The following is an 18,045-nucleotide window of genomic DNA, read 5'->3' as shown; positions in this document are numbered from 1 at the left end:
TGTAGGGAATACTTTGGCCCAAAACATTGACTGTACTGTGTTCCATAGATGCTGCCCGGCCTGCTGAGTTCCTCCAGCATTTTGTGTGTGTTGCAAGGACTCCCAAGTTCATTTGCATCTCAGTTTTTTGAATTTTCTTTCCATTTAGAAAATAGTCAACCCTTTCATTTCTTCTACTAGAGTGCATGACCATACACTTCCCAACACTATTCCATTCAGCCATTCTTTTCCCATTCTCCCAATTTGTCTAAATCCATCTGCAGCCTTTCTACTTCCTCAAAACTACCTGCCCCCCACCTATCTTCATATCATTCGCAAACTTTGCAACAAAGCCATTAATTCCATCATCCAAATTATTTACATATAATGTGCTGTAAAAAGAATTGGCCCGAACAGAGACCCCTGTGGAACACCACTAGTCACCGGCAGCCAGCCAGAAAAGGCTCCCTTTATTCCCACTCTTTGCCTTCTGCCAATCAGTCACTGCTTTAACCATGCTTGTTATTTTTTCAAAGAATTCCCATGGAAGAAGATTCAATAAGATTGAGCTGACCTAGCTCCTAGAAGACTTATTTAAACTGCACTAACATAAAGTGAACGGCATGTTGAAGTCATAGTGCATTGTAATCAAGGTCGTTGCAAAACACCAACGGCAAAACAAACCCCTTTCCCATCCTTACAACCCATTCACACATCTAGATAGGCCTCCAACCCTGGTCTGGTGTCTCTGGGTTTCCAGTCCTTTTCCTTGATTCCCAGACTCACAGACATCAAGCCTCCAACTTCGGACTTCTCCCCAGAATGCCTTGACTTTTGGACTCACCATAATAACATTGCATTAAAAGATTTTCACTGGTCAGCACTAAAGCTTTCTAAGATATTAGTCAGACCACTGTTGGAGTATTGAGAGCAGTTTTGAACCTATTATCTAAGAAAGCATGTGCAGGCATTGGAGAAGGACCAGAGGACTTTCATGACAATGATACCAGGAATGAGAGGGTTAATGTATGAGGAGCTGTGGATGGGTTAGGGTCTGTATTCACCTGAGTTTAGAAGAATGAGGAAGGAATCCATTGAAACCTATTGAATATTGAAGGATCTAGATAGAGTGAATTTGGAAAGGATGCTTCCAATAGTGGGGGAGACAAGGTCTTGAGGGCGCAACTATAAGGACATCTCTTTAGAATAGATATGTGAAGGAATTTCATTTGCCGAGTTGAGAGGGATAACAAGTCAACCATGGTGGAATAATGGAGCATAATTAATTGGCCAAATGGAGGGATAGGAAGGTAAGCAGAGGGGGTGGTGTGGCGTTGCTGGTAAAGAATGGTATCAAATCAGTAGAAAGGTGTGGCATAGGATTAGAAGATGTTGAATCCTTGTGGGTTGAGTTCAGAAATTGCAAGAGTAAAAGGAACCTGATGGTAGTTATATACAGGCCTCCCAACAGTAGCTAGAATATGGACCACAGGTTACAACAGGACATAGAAAAGGCATGTCAAAAGGGCCATATTATGATAGTCATGGGAGATTTTAACATGTAGGTTGATTGGGAAAATCAGGTTGGTAATGGATCTCAAGAGAGTGAGTTTGTTGAATGCCTATGAGATGGCTTTTTAGAGCAGTTTGTCATTGAGCCTACTAGGGGATCAGCTATACTGTATTGGGTGTTATGTAATGACACCCTTAGGAGACAGCGATCACAATATGATTGCATTCACCTTGAAATTTGATAGGGAGAAAGTAAAGTCTGAGTTAGTCATATTTCAGTGGAGCAAAGGAAATTTCAGTGATATGAGAGAGGAGTTGGCCAAAGTAAATTGGAAGGAGATACTGGCATGGACAACAGCAGTGTCAGTTTCTAGGGATAATGAGGAATGTGAAGGATAGATGTATTCCAAGAACAAAGAAATATTCAAATGGCAAAATAGTGCAATCGTAGTTAACGAAGTCAAAGTAAACATAAAAGCAAAAGAAAGGGCATACTTACAACAAAGCAAAACTTAGTGGGAAGATAGAGGATTGGGAAGCTTTTAAAAATCTATAGAGATCAACTAAAAGAATCATCAGGAGGGAAAAGATGAAATATGAAAGCAATCTAGCAAACAATATCAAAAGTAGAGTAAAAGTAGAGTAAAAGCTTTTTCAAGTATATAGAAAATAAAAGAGAGATGAAAGTGGATATAGGACCACTGGTAAATGAGGCCAAAGAAATAATAATGGAGGACAAGGAGATGGCAGATAAACTAAATGAGTATTTTGCGTTAGTCTTCACTGAGGAAGATATGAGCAATGTACCAGATGTTGAAGGGTGTGAGGGAAGAGCAGTTACTATTACAAGTGAGAAGGTGCTCAAAAAGCTGAAAGACCTAAGGGGTACATAAGTCACCCAGACCAGATGAACTGCATCCTAGGGTTCTGAAAGAGGTGATGTTAGAGATTGTGAAGGCTTTAGAAATGATCTTTCAAGAATTGTTGGACTCTGGAATGGTACCAGAGGACTGGAAAATTGCAAATGTCACTCCATTCTTTAAGAAAGGAGGAAGGCAGCAGAAAGGAAATTATAGACCAGTTAGCCTGACCTCAGTGGTTGAGAAGATGTTGGAGTCGGTTGTTAAAGATGAGGTTATGGAGTACTTGGTGATACAGGACAAAATAGGACAAAGTCAGCGTGGTTCCTTAAGAGAAAATCTTGTCTGACAAACCTGTAGGAATTCTTTGAGGAAAATACAAGTAAGATAGATAAAGGGGAATTAGAGGTTGTATATTTGGACTTTCAGAAGGCCTTTGACAAGATGCCACACATGAGGCTGCTCACCAAGTTAATAGCCCATGGTGTTACAGGAAAGCTACTGACATGGTTAGAGCATTGGCTGATTGGTAGGAGGCAGTGAGTAGGAATAAAAGGATCCTTTTCTGGTTGGCTGCCAGTGACTAGTGGTGTTCTGCAGGTTTTGGGACCACTTTTTATGCTGTATATCAATGATTTAGATGATGGAATAGATGGCTTTGTTGCCAAGTTTGTAGATGATAGAGAGATTGGTGGAGGAGCAGGTAGTGTTGAGAAAACATGTAGGCTGCAGAAGGATTTATACAGATTAAGAGAATGAGCAAGAAAGTGGCAAATGAACTACCATGTTGGAAAATGCATGGTCAGACACTTCGGTAGTAGAAATAAATGTGCAGACTATTTTCTTAACAGGGAGAAAATCCAAAAATCTGAGATGCAAAGAGACTTGGGAGTCCTTGTGTAGACACCCTAAAGGATAATTTGCAGGTAGAGCTGGTGGTGAGGAAAGCAAATGCAATGTTAGCATTCATTTCAAGAGGTCTAGAATACAAGAGCAGGGATGTGATGCTGAGGCTTTATAAGGCACTGGTGAGGCCTCACTTTAAGTATTATGAACAGTTTTGGGCTTTTCATCTAAGAAAAGATGTGCTGGCATTGGAGAGCATTCAGAGGAGCTTCAGAAGGATGATTCCATGAATGAAAGGGTTATTATACAAGGAACGTTTGATGGCTCTGGGTCTGTACTCATTGGAATTTAGAAGGATCGGGGGTTCTCATTGAGACCTTTCGAATGTTGAAAGGCCTAGACAGAGTAGATGTGGAAAGGATGTTTCCCATGTTGGGAGAGTCTAGGACAAGAGGGCACAGCCTCAGGATAGATGGCCATCCATTTAAAACAGAGATGCAGAGAAATTTCTTCACCCAAAGGGTGGTGAATTTGTGGAATTTGTTAACACAGACAACTGTGGAGGCCAGGTCGTTTGAGTATATTTAAGGCAGAGCTTGATAAGTTCTTAATTGGACACAGCATCAAAGGTTACAGTGAGAAGGCCAGGGAGTGGGGCTGAGGAGGGGAAAAAAAGGTCATGATTGACTGGTGGTCTAACGGTCAAAGTTGGTGAGGTAATGGTTCTGTTTCCATGCTGTATCTGTACATCCTTATGAAAGTTCCAGTTAATTTGAATTTAGCGCCAAATTAACAGCTGTCAAGCAACCCATCACTTTTACCATTAATATTCTAACTTTCCTTGATTTTGTTAAAGTAAGCGTAAACAATACAATGCACTTAGCTCTGCATTTACTGCCACAGGTAGTATTCAATTAAAAGTTGCTAAAATTTGAAACCTTTTCAATCTTGAAAATTTTGTCTGAGAAGCTGGTCTGCATTATTTTAAGATGATTTGTTATTCAAAATTCCAAAATAAATTTTGTAATCATTTTACTGTCTGAAAGAATAAATAGTTTAGACAGAAGATTTAAAATTTATCGTTTCATTTAGATTGTACCTTTCGGGTCTACTTACCAAGTCTAAACTAGCTATTCTTATCCTGAATATTGCTGTCACATTTGTTTCTATCCTATTAGGCACTATGTCTGAAATGACTGATATTTCTTGATAGATTAAAAGGGAAGTACTCCAATTGTGCTGTTTATTTTTTTCCAGTTGACTAGCAGTGTTTGTTTATGATCTGTCAAAGAGTATTCTGCATATTGAATGTTCTGAAGACTTGTTCCCTCCCTTGTACCTGGACTACTTCATCTGTTTACATGGGATATTATTAATCCATGGGATCCAGTTTTAAGTAGAGGACTTTGATCATAATACATTGCTATTTGTTCAATCTGTGCCATATATCAAGGAGATATATAAATATTTCACCAAATAAAATAAAGTTGAAAATCCTGATATGACCCAGTTAAATGGTGCCCTGGAATTTATCTTGCAAGACACCATGATAGTGTAGCAATTAGCACCACGCTATTGCAGCTCAAAGCATTGGAGTTTGGAGTTCAATCCTGGCATCCTCATATAACCATATAACAATTACAGCACAGAAACAGGCCATCATGGCCCTTCTAGTCCATGCCGAATACTTACACTCACCTAGTCCCACCGAGCTGCACTCAGCCCATAACCCTCCATTCCTTTTCTGTCCATATACCTATCCAATTTTGCTTTAAGTGACAATACTGAACCTGCCTCTACCACTTCCACTGGAAGTTCATTCCACACAGCTACCACTCTGAGTAAAGAAATTCCCCCTCGTGTTACCCCTAAACTTTTGCCCCCTAACTCTCAACTCATGTCCTCTTGTTTGAATCTCCCCTACTCTCAATGGAAAAAGCCTATCCATGTCAACTCTATCTATCCCCCTCATAATTTTAAATACCTCTATCAAGTCCCCCCTCAACCTTCTATGCTCCAAAGAATAAAGACCTAACTTGTTCAACCTTTCTCTATAACTTAGGTGCTGAAACCCAGGTAATATTCTAGCAAACCTCCTCTGTACTCTCTCTATTTTGTTGACATCTTTCCTATAACTTAGTGACCAAAACTGTACACAATACTCCAAATCTGGCCTCACCAATGCCTTGTACAATTTTAACATTACATCCCAACTCCTATACTCAGTGCCCTGATTTATAAAGGCCAGTATACCAAAAGCTTTCTTCACCACCCTATCCACATGAGATTCCACCTTCAGGGAACTATGCACCATTATTCCTAGATCACTCTGTTCTTCTGCATTCCTCAATGCCCTACCATTTACCATGTATGTCCTATTTTGATTAGTCCTACCAAAATGTAGCACCTCACACTTATCAGCATTAAACTCCATCTGCTATCTTTCAGACCACTCTTCTAACTGGCCTAAATCTCTCTGCAAGCTTTGAAAACCTACTTCATTATCCACAACACCACCTATTTTAGTATCATCTGCATACTTACTAATCCAATTTACCACCCCATCATCCAGATCATTAATGTATATGACAAACAACATTGGACCCACTACAGATCCCTGAGGCACACCACAAGTCACCGGCCTCCAATCTGACAAACAGTTAGTCACCACTACTCTCTGGCATCTCCCATCCAGCCACTGTTGAATCCATTTTACTACTTCAATATTAATACCTAACGATTGAACCTTCCTAACTAACCTTCCGTGCAGAACCTTGTCAAAGGCCTTATTGAAGTCCATATAGAAAACATAGAAACATAGAAAATAGGTGCAGGAGTAGGCCATTCGGCCCTTCGACCCTGCACCGCCGTCATTCAGTATGATCATGGCTGATCATCCAACTCAGAACCCTGTACCTGCTTTCTCTCTATACCCCCTGATCCCTTTAGCCACAAGGGCCATATCTAACTTCCTCTTAAATATAGCCAATGAACTGGCCTCAACTGCTTCTTGTGGCAGAAAATTCCACAGATTCACCACTCTCTGTGTGAAGAAGTTTTTCCTCATCTCGGTCCTAAAAGGCTTCCCCTTTATCCTTAAACTGTGACCCCTCGTTCTGGACTTCCCCAACATCGGAAACAATCTTCCTGCATCTAGCCTGTTCAATCCCTTTAGAATTTTATACGTTTCAATAAGATGCCCCCTCAATCTTCTAAATTCCAGTGAGTATAAGCCTAGTCGATCCAGTCTTTCTTCATATGAAAGTCCTGCCATCCCAGGAATCAATCTGGTGAACCTTCTCTGTACTCCCTCTATGGCAAGAATGTCTTTCCTCAGATTAGGGGACCAAAACTGCACACAATATTCTAGGTGCGGTCTCACCAAGGCCTTGTACAACTGCAGTAGAACCTCCCTACTCCTGTACTCAAATCCTTTTGCTATGAATGCCAACATACCATTTGCCTTTTTCACCACCTGCTGTACCTGCATGCCCACCTTCAATGACTGGTGTACAATGACACCCAGGTCTTGTTGCATCTCCACTTTTCCTAATTGGCCACCGTTCAGATAATAATCTGTTTTCCTGTTCTTGCAACCAAAGTGGATAACCTCACATTTATCCACATTAAATTGCATCTGCCATGAATTTGCCCACTCACCTAACCTATCCAAGTCACCCTGCATCCTCAGCATCCTCCTCACAGCTAACACCGCCGCCCAGCTTCGTGTCATCCACAAACTTGGAGATGCTGCATTTAATTCCCTCGTCTAACATCCACTGCTTTACCCTCATCAACCTTCCTCGTAACCTCTTCAAAAAATTCAATAAGATTTGTCAAACGTGACCTTCCACACACAAATCCATGTTGACTGTTCCTAATCAGACCCTGTCTATCCAGATAATTATATATACCATCCCTAAGAATACTTTCCATTAATTTACCCACCACAGACGTCAAACTTACAGGCCTATAATTGCTAAGTTTACTCTTAGAACCCTTTTTAAACAATGGAACCACATGAGCAATACGCCAATCCTCCGGCACCATCCCCATTTCTAATGACATTTGAAATATTTCTGTCAGAGCCCCTGCTATTTCTACACTAACCTCCCTCAAGGTCCTAGGGAATATCCTGTCAGGATCCGGAGATTTATCCACTTTTATATTGCTTAAGAGTGCCAGTACTTCGTCCTCTTTAATCATCATAGTTTCCATAACTTCCCTGCTGGTTTCCCTTACCTTACACAATTCGATATCCTTCTCCTTAGTGAATACCGAAGAAAATAAATTGTTCAAAATCTCCCCCAACTCTTTCGGCTCCATACATAGCTGTCCAAGGGACCAATTCTCTAAGGGACCAATTTTATCCCTCACTATCCTTTTGCTATTAATATAACTGTAGAAACCCTTTGGATTTATTTTCACCTTACTTGCCAAAGCAACCTCGTATCTTCTTTTAGCTTTTCTAATTTCTTTCTTAAGATTCTTCTTACATTCTTTATATTCTTCGAGCACCTCATTTACTCCATGCTGCCTAAATTTATTGTAGATATCTCTCTTTTTCCTAACCAAGTTTCCAATATCCCTTGAAAACCATGGCTCTCTCAGGTTTCTGGTGACGTCATTGTCGAGAATGGCAGCTTAAGTCATTAGCTCCTCTGGAAAAATGTGTATTAAGCCCCGTTAACCCATCAAATATAGTATTTTTTGAAAAATGGATGGCACGGCTCTCTGATGAGATTAACCTTGATTTTAAATCTTTGGCAGTTGACTATTTAAATGAAAAATGTTCTGAGGCCTTTGTAGACATGGTTTGCTTTGACTTATTACTGGACTATGAACTTGTCACTTATTGATACAATTTAGGAAACTGATGGAAGACCACTGGCCCGAAATATTCGCTCCCTTTCTCTCTTTATGAATGCTGCCTGACCTGAGTATTTTCAGTATTCCGTTTTTACCTTAGCAAAATCTTGGGTGACAAAATTCCTCGACTAGTTGATTACATATTCATTTAAATCTTGTACTTGGTAGCACAATATTAAATTCAGTATGGAAAATATCTCATCAGTTGATGAAATAATTATACTTTTAGGCATTGTGGCTAGTTTGAATTCAAGCAATTTATTAAATATTTTCATATCATTGTACAGATCTGATACACAATATTTGAATGCATTTTCAACCTATGTGTTTAAAAGTGCTACCCCTATCAATCCAAAGAGTAGATTCTGTAGAAGCTCTAGAGAGGATACAGGAGAGATTTAGCAGGATGCTGCCTGGAATAGAGAACATGCCTTATGTGGTAGGTTGAGTGAGCTAGAGCTATTCTCTCTGGAGCAAAGGAGGAAGAGAGTTGACAATAGAAGTGCACAAGATGATAAGAAGCATAGAGCAAGTGGACAGCCAGAGACCTTTTCCCAGGGCAAATGTAGCTAATACGAGGGGGCATAATTTTAAAGTGATTGGAGGAAAGTGTAGGGAAGATATCAGAGTTAGGTATTTTATACAGAGAGTGGTGGGTACCTGGAATGCCTTGTCAAGGGCAGGGCTGAGGCAGATACATTAGGGACCTTTAATAGGTTCTTAGATTGATACATGGATAATAGAAATATGGAGGGCTATGTGAGAAGAAAAGATTAGATTGATCTTAGAGTAGGTTAAAAGGTCGGCACAACATTGTGGGCCAAGGGGCCTGTTCTATGCTGTAATATTGTAGTTCTATATACTGTATATTATATTTTTCTCACAGTAGTTCTCTTGATGTTTAGAGAAAATATGTTAATGTTAACTGAATCTGGATTAATTAAAGCATCCTGAGTTGTCTGAGGTGTGCTGAATATGCAACCTGATTTTTTTCAGGATGCTGTTTCAATTTATTGATTAGTTTTATGTGTAATGTTAAGGATGAACCTATGGACAAACACTTTGGAGCAGGGAAAAGTAAAATGGAACAAGAAATCCTCAAACGACAACAGGATAAACAAAGAAGCTGGATCATTCAGAAACAGGTGGCAGCTGGCCACGAATTCAAGGGTTGTCCTTTCTATAGTAAGCCAGCTGTTGTTCATTTCAAGGTCAGTATTACAGAATCAATGTAAATATTAATGCAATTATCTAATTGAAACCTTTCAAATATTTATAGGCATAGATAGAGTGGATGTGAAGAGGATATTTTCTATAGTACAGGTAGTCCCCGAGTTACGAATGTCTGACTTATGGACAACTCGTACTTACAAACTGAGGAAGGAGAACGCCGTCCACCATTTTAAGTCGGATCGTGATGCCGTCTGCCATTTTAAGTCGTTGCTGTTGACACTATGTTGAGTGTTTAACTTTGTATTTGGCTTAAATTTTTCTTAGTAAGATTCATCCTGACCCCCCCCCCCCCCCCCCAACGTTCCGGTCGGCTGGTGGCACAATGAGATCCGTGCCGGGCTGGAGAACAGAGGTTTCCCAGTTCGATCCAGTGACAGACCGCTCCCATGCCGGGTTGATGTCGATCCAGTGACTCCCATATCATCCGTGCTGGGTTGATGTCGAACTCGCAACTCGACCTCGTAAAAAAAAAACACTACCACCGCCAGTTTAAATTCCCATGTGGAATATTGTGGATGATCAAATACCCAAACCCAGCACAGCCTCCACTTGTCCCATTAGCCTGTCGCAGTGCGGTGGTCCTTCGGACCCAGCGGACCTCACGAGCCGGCAGACCTTGGGACCCGCCGCCAGCAGTGTTTCTGTTCCATTGACAGGAAGCGATCATGATTGACAATAAAGTGGCAATTAATAAAGCGTTTGGAAAGAGGTGAAACGCCATCGGTCATTGGAAAAGTGTTAGGCTACAGTTGGTCAACGATCGGAACAATTTTAAAGGATAAAGTGAGAATACTGGACCATGTGAAAGGCCGTGCCCCGATGAAAGCTACAATTATTACTAAGCAAAGCAGTGGTTTAATTACTGGAATACACATGTTTCTGATGTGTTTTATATGCATAGAAAGGTAAAATATATACTAAGACAAATGTTTGACTAACTGACGCTAAATAATACCGGATGTATTTGTTCCGACTTGCGTACAAATCTGACTTAAAGACGGACTCAGGAACAGAACTCGTACGTAACCCGGGGACTGCCTGTAGATGAGTCCAGGATCAGAGGGCACAGTGTCAGAATACAAGGATATCCGTTCTGAACAGAGATTAGAAAGTATTTCTTTAGCCAGAGGTTGGTGAATCTGTGGAATCCATTGCCACAGACTTCTGGTTTAAGGTGGTGCTGTTGACTCTCAGTGACTTCTGGCTGGTGTCCAACAAGCCAAAGAAAACAATTAAATACTTTGTTTATTACTCTTTTTCTGGTAAATGATCATTACAAACAATCGCCTGTAACTTCTCTTTGACTTGGAGGCAATTTGATGCAGCAGAACCGAGGCAAAACGTAGCAGCGGTCCCATCGTCAAGATCGAGAAAGACCCAAGGGTCAATTGATTTAAGGGCTGGATCAAACCAGAAAGGTTGAGTACAAGTTGAATTGAGGCAGTGGGGTTCAGGCCCCAGTGTGTATCAAATGATTCAAATGTAGTTTATTATCAGAGAATGTATACAGTATACAACCTGAAATATTTAGTCTTCGCAGGCATCCATGAGAAACAGAAGAACCCCAAAAGAATGAAAGACAGAAAAATGTTAGAACCGCAAAGCCCCCTCTCCTCACTTCCCTGCACAAGCAGCAGCAAAGCATCTACCTCCTCCTCCCCGCCACCCATTTCAGCAAAAAAAATCTGCAACCGCCAGCCACTAAGCAATAGGAAAATACCCAAAGAGAGACCATGATCTGTGTTCAGCAAAAAATATTGTTTATCCGACCTGCACACAATACTCTAGGTGCGGTCTCACCAAGGCCTTGTACAACTGCAGTAGAACCTCCCTGCTCCTGTACTCAAATCCTTTTGCTATGAATGCCAACATACCATTTGCCTTTTTCACCACCTGCTGTACCTGCATGCCCACCTTCAATGACTGGTGTACAATGACACCCAGGTCTCATTGCACCTCCCCTTTTCCTAATCGGCCACCGTTCAGATAATAATCTGTTTTCCTGTTCTTGCAACCAAAGTGGATAACCTCACATTTATCCACATTAAATTGCATCTGCCATGAATTTGCCCACTCACCTAACCTATCCAAGTCACCCTGCATCCTCTTAGCATCCTCCTCACAACTAACACCGCTGCCCAGCTTCATGTCATCCGCAAACTTGGAGATGCTGCATTTAATTCCCTCGTCTAAATCATTAATATATATTGTAAACAACTGGGGTCCCAGCACCGAGCCTTGCGGTACCCCACTAGTCACTGCCTGCCATTCTGAAAAGGTCCCGTTTACTCCCACTCTTTGCTTCCTGTCTGCCAACCAATTCTGTATCCACATCAGTACCATACCCCCAATACCGTGTGCTTTAAGTTTGCACACTAATCTCCTGTGTGGGACCTTGTCAAAAGCCTTTTGAAAATCTAAATATACCACATCCACTGGCTCTCCCCTATCCACCCCTAGTTACATCTTCAAAAAATTCTATAAGATTCGTCAGACATGATTTTCCTTTCACAAATCCATGCTGACTTTGTCCGATGATTTCACCTCTTTCCAAATGAGCTGTTATCACATCTTTGATAACCGATTCTAGCATTTTCCCCACCACCGATGTCAGACTAACCGGTCTATAATTCCCCGGTTTTTCTCTCCCTCCTTTTTTAAAAAGTGGGGTTACATTAGCCACCCTCCAACCCTCAGGAACTAATCCAGAATCTAAAAAGTTTTGAAAAATTATCACTAATGCATCCACTATTTCTTGGGCTACTTCCTTAAGCACTCTGGGATGCAGACCATCTGGCCCTGGGGATTTATCTGCCTTTAATCCCTTCAATTTACCTAACACCACTTCCGTACTAACATGTATTTCCCTCAGTTCCTCCATCTCACTAGACCCTCGGTCCCCTACTATTTCCGGAAGATTATTCATGTCCTCCTTAGTGAAGACAGAACCAAAGTTGTTATTCAGTTGGTCTGCCATGTCTTTGTTCCCTATGATCAATTCACCTGTTTCTGACTGTAAGGGACCTACATTTATCTTGACCAATCTTTTTCTTTTCACATATCTATGAAAGCTTTTACAGTCAGTTTTAATGTTCCCTGCAAGTTTCTCTCATAATCTTTTTTCCCTTTCCTAATTAAGCCCTTTGTCCTCCTCTGCTGGTCTCTGAATTTCTCCCAGTCCTCAGGTGTGCCGCTTTTTTTTTTGCTAATTTATATGTTTCTTCTTTGGACTTGATACTATCCCTAATTTCCCTTGTCAGCCACGGGTGCACTACCTTCCCTGGTTTATCCTTTTGCCAAACTGGGATGAACAATTGTTGTAGTTCATCCATGCGATCTTTAAATGCTTGCCATTGCATATCCACCATCAACCCTTTAAGTATCATTTGCCAGTCTATCTTAGCTAATTCACGTCTCATACCTTCAAAGTTACCCTTCTTTAAGTTCAGAACCTTTGTTTCTGAATTAACTATGTCACTCTCCATCTTAATGAAGAATTCCACCATATTATGGTCACTCTTACCCAAGGGGCCTCGCACGACAAGATTGCTAACTAACCCTTCCTCATTGCTCAATACCAATCTAGAATGGCCTGCTCTCTAGTTGGCTCCTCGACATGTTGGTTCAGAAAACCATCCCACATACATTCCAAGAAATCCTCTTCCTCAGCACCCTTACCAATTTGGTTCACCCAATCTATATGTAGATTGAAGTCACCCATTATAACTACTGTTCCTTTAGTGCACGCATTTCTAATTTCCTGTTTAATGCCATCCCCAACCTCACTACTACTGTTAGGTGGCCTGTACACAACTCCCACCAGCGTTTTCTGCCCCTTAATGTTATGCAGCTCTACCCCTATCGATTCCACATCCTCCAGGCTAATGTCCTTCCTTTCTATTGCGTTAATCTCCTCTTTAACCAGCAATGCTACCCCACCTCCTTTTCTTTCCTGTCTATTCCTCCTGAATATTGAATATCCCTGGATGTTGAGCTCCCATCCTTGGTCACCCTGGAGCCATGTCTCTGTGATCCCAACTATATCATATTCATTAATAACTATCTGCACATTCAATTCATCCACTTTGTTAAGAATGCTCCTCGCATTGGCACACAAAGCCTTCAGGCTTGTTTTTACAACACTCTTAGCCCTTATACAATTGAGAATCAGAATCAGATGAGAATCAGAATCAGAAACAGGTTTAATATCACTGGCATATGTCGTGAAATTTTGTAACTTAACAGCAGCAGTAAAATGCAATACATTCTAATATAGAAAAAAAATAAGTATATCAATTACACAAGTATATATACTAGACACTAGAATACTACAGCACTGTACAGGCCCTTCGGCCCTCGATGTTGTGCCGAACCATATATTCCTTAAAAGAAGTACTAAACCCACACTACTCCGTAACCCTCCATTTTTCTTTCATCCATGTGCCGGTCCAGGAGGCTCTTAAATACCCCTAATGTCTTAGCCTTCACCACCACCTGGCAAGTCATTCCAGGCACCCACAACCCTCTGTGTAAAAAAACTTACCCCGATGTCTCCCCTAAACTTCCCTCCCTTAACTTTGGACAGATGGTGTTTGCTATTCATGCCCTGGGAAACAGGTACTGGCTATCCACCCTATCTATGTCTCATAATCTTGTAGACCTCTATCAAGTCCCCTCTCATCCTTCTACACTCCAAAGAGAAAAGTCCCAGCTCTGCTAACCTTGCCTCATAAGACTTGTTTTCCAATCCAGGCAACATCCTGGTAAATCTCCTCTGCACCCTCTCCATAGCTTCCACATCCTTCCTATAATGAGGCGACCAGAACTGAACACAATACTCTTAGTGTGGTCTCACCAAAGATTTGTAGAGTTACAACATGACCTCTCTACTCTTGAACTCAATCCCCCTATTAATGAAGCCGAGCATCCCATAGGCCTTCTTAACTATCCTATCAACTTGTGCAGCGACTTTGAGGGATGTATGGAGTTGAACCCCAAGGACCCTCTGTTCATCCACTCTCTTAAGTAACCAACCATTAAACCTGTACTCATCCTTCTGGTTTGTCCTTCCATAATGCATCACCTTACACTTATCCAGATTGAACTCCATTTGCCACTTTTCTGCCCAACTCTGCATCCTGTCTACATCCTCTTATAACCTTTGACAACCTACAGCTCCATCCACAACTCCTCCAATCTTTGTGTCATCCACAAACATACTCACCCATCCTCTGCCTCTTTATCCAGGTCATTTATAAAAATCACAAAGAGCAGCAGTCCCAGGACAGATCCTTGCCGCACTCCACTAGTCACCGACCTCCAGGCAGAATACTTTCCTTCCACTACTACCCTCTGCTTTCTTCCTGTAAGCCAATTTTTTATCCAAACAGCCAAGGTTCCACTGATCCCATGCCTCATGACTTTCTGGATGAGTCTCTTGTGGGGGACCTTGTCAAATGCCTTGTTAAATCCATGTAGACCACATCTACTGCCCTACCCTCATCAATTTCTTTTGTTACCTCTTCAAAAAACTCAAGTAGGCTTGTGAGGCACGACCTTCCCTTCACAAAGCCATGTTGACTATCCTTGAGTAGACTGTACTTCTCCAAATACTCGTAGATCCCATCCTTAAGAATCCTTTCCAATAGTTTGCAGACCACCGATGTAAGACTCACTGGTCGATAGTTCCCAGGATTCTCCTTATTACCTTTTTTAAACAAGGGAACTACATTTGCCATTCTCCAGTCCTCCGGCACCTCCCCTGCAGCCGAAGAAGATTCTAAAGATCATAGCTACTGCTCCAGCGATCTCTTCTCTCACTTCCCACAGCAACCTGCGGTATATCATGTCCAGCCCTGGGGATTTATCAATCTTGATGCTTTTAAGAAGATACAACACTTCTTCCTTAATCTCCACATTGTCCAGCACACAGGCCTGTTCTATTTCGACCTCACCCTGATCAAGGTCCTTTTCACTTGTGAATACTGAAGCAAAGTATTCATTTAGGACCTCCCCAACCTCCTCTGCCTCCAGGCACATGTTACCTTCTTTATCCTTTAGCGGCCCCACCTTCATTCTTGTCATCCTTCTGTTCTTCACATATGCATAGAACGCCTTGGGGTTCTCCTTAATCCTACATTCCAAGGCCTTCTCATGCCCCCTTCGAACTCTCCTAAATCCTTTCTTAAGCTCCTTCCTGGCTACCCTATATTTCTCATGAGTCCCTCCTGCTTTCTGCTACTTATATCTAACATATGCTTCCTCCTTCCTCTTGACGAGTTGCCTCACATGTTTCATCAGCCACGGTTCCCTTTTCCTACAATTTTTCCTTGTCTCAGTGAGACAAACCTATCCTGAACCCAGCGCAAGTGGTCCCTAAACTTCCTCCACATTATTTCTGTGCTTTCACCCTTGAACAACTGTTTCCAATTTACTCTTGCTAGTTCCTGCCTCATCTCTTCATAGTTAACCCTTCCCCAGTTAAGCACTTTCCCATTTTGTCTGTTTTTATGCTTTTCCATAACTATGCTGAAGCCAAGGGAGTTGTTGTCACTCTCACCAAATGCTCCCCCACCAAAAGGTCTGCCACCTGACCAGGTTCATTACCCAGAACTAGATCCAGTATGGCCTCTCCTTTTGTTTGCCAGTCCACATACTGTGTCAGGAATTCTTCTTGAACACACCTGACAAATTCAGCCCCATCTATCCCCTTTGCAGTCAGGAGGTGCCAGTCAATATGAGGGAAGTTGAAATCACCCATAACGACAACCCTGTATTTCCTACACCATTCTAAAATCTGCCTGCTTATCTGCTCCTCGGTGTCCCAAGGTCTATTTAGGGGCCTATAGACTCCCAGTACAGTGATTGATCCCTTCCTATTTCTGACTTCCACCCACACTGACTCAGTGGACACTTTCTCTGCAGCGTCCTCCCTTTCTATAGCCGTGATACTATTCCTGACCAGTAATGCTACTTCCCCCCCCCCCCCACCCCTTTTCTATCTCCCATCCTATTCCCTTTAAAACTCCTAAACCCCGGTACCTACATCAGCCAATCCTGCCCTTCCTCCAGCCAAGTTTCAGTAATGGCCACAATGTTGTAGTTCCACGTACTGATTCATGCTCTAAGTTCATTCCCTTTATTCCTAATACTCCTAGCATTGAAATAGACACATTTTAACCCCTCTAACTGGCTACATTTATGTTTTGTCCGCTGCCTGTCCTTACTCACCAACTCCGAACACATAGCATCATGCCCTTGTCCTTCTACCCTAAACTCTGCACTCACATTCTGATTCCCACCCCCCTGCCAAACTAGTTTAAACCCTCCCCAACAGCTGTAGCAAACCTGCCCGCCGGGATATTGGTCCCTTTCCAGTTCAGGTGCAGCCCATCCTTTTTGTACAGGTCAGACCTTCCCCAGAAGAGATCCCAATGATCCAGAAATCTGAACCCCTGCCCCAAGTCTTCAGCCACGCATTCAACTGCCATAACTTACTGTTCCTACCCTCTCTGTCTCGTGGCACAGGCAGCAATCCCAAGATTACCACCCTTGAGGTCCTGCTTCTTAACTTCTTTCCTAACTCCTTATATTGCTTATTCAGGACCTCATCCCTACTCCTATCTATGTCATTGGTCCCCACGTGGACCACGACACCTGGCTGCTTACCCTGTCTCCTGAGAATACCAAGAACTCGATCCGAGATATCGTGGACCCTGGCACCAGGGAGGCAACAGACCATCCAGGATTCTCAATCTCTCCCACAGAACCTCATACCTGTCCCCTAACTATCGAATCCCCTATCATGACTGCTCTCCTCTTTTCCCTCCTTCCTTTCTGAGCTGAGGGTCCAGTCTCGGTGCCAGAGACGCAACCACTACAACTTGTCCCTGGTAGGTCGTCCCCACCAACAGTATCCAAAACAGTATACTTGTTGTTGATGGGAACGGCCACAGGGGTGCTCTGCTCATTCTGTCTATTCCCCTTCCCTCTCCTGACAGTCACCCAGTTACCTGCCTCCTGACTTTTAGGGGTGACTGTCTCCCTGAAACTCCAATCTAATACTGCCTCTGCCTCCCGAATGATCTGAAGTTCATCCAGCTCCAGTTCCCTAACTCGGTTTGACAGGAGCTGCAGCTGGATGCACCTTTTGCAGGTGTAGTCATTAGAGACAATTGTGCTGTCCCTGACTTCCACATCTTACAATCAGAGCACTGGACTGCCCTATCTACTGCCTCCATTACCAACTCCCAAGTTAATTAAATTAATTAAGGAAACTTACCCGGCCTTACCTCACTGGGAGCAAGCTCATCCTCCGCCTCTTCTCACTGAAGCTTCTCAAGCTAAAGCCTCAAAGCTCCACTCCTTCACTGGCCCACTGGCTGATCTGCTTGAGCTACCCCTCTTTTTATTTGTTTGAGCTTTTCAATTTTGATTGCCCAATCAAACTGCTTGGTCACCTGACCTCAATTGCCCAATCAGCTGCTTTCTGCTGTGTATTAAATAGTTAAATTAAAAAATAGTGCAAAACCAGAAATAATAAAAGTGAGGTAGTGTTCATAAGTTCAGTGTCCATTTAGGAATGGATGGCAAAGGGGACGAAGCTGTTCCCGAATCTCTGAGTATGTGCCTTCAGGTTTCTGTACCTCCTTCGTGAAGGTAACAATGAGAAGAGGACATGTCCTGGGTGATTGGGGTCCTTAATGATGGGCGCCACCTTTCTGAAACACCGCTCCTTGAAGATGTT

General features: G+C 42.3%; 1 protein-coding gene across 8 annotated transcripts in view; it reads left to right on the top strand.

Annotated features, from left to right (window-relative positions):
- The window catches only part of cfap74 (cilia and flagella associated protein 74), a 461,786-nt gene that overhangs the window by 202,544 nt on the left and 241,197 nt on the right, over positions 1-18,045 (top strand). For all 8 annotated transcript variants that reach the window (XR_012096720.1, XR_012096719.1, XM_073032445.1 and 5 more), the window contains one exon: positions 9,107-9,277. Coding sequence is in view for 6 of the 8 variants with exons in the window: in XM_073032445.1 (XP_072888546.1) it covers positions 9,107-9,277 (171 nt within the window). In the remaining 2 variants the exon portion in view is untranslated. The remainder of the gene's footprint in view (positions 1-9,106; positions 9,278-18,045) is intronic.

This window comes from Hemitrygon akajei, chromosome 29 (assembly GCF_048418815.1).
Source record: "Hemitrygon akajei chromosome 29, sHemAka1.3, whole genome shotgun sequence".
Taxonomy (NCBI): Eukaryota; Metazoa; Chordata; class Chondrichthyes; order Myliobatiformes; family Dasyatidae; genus Hemitrygon; species Hemitrygon akajei.
Note: the sequence above shows the minus strand (reverse complement) of the source record. Positions and strands in the feature narration are given on the sequence as shown.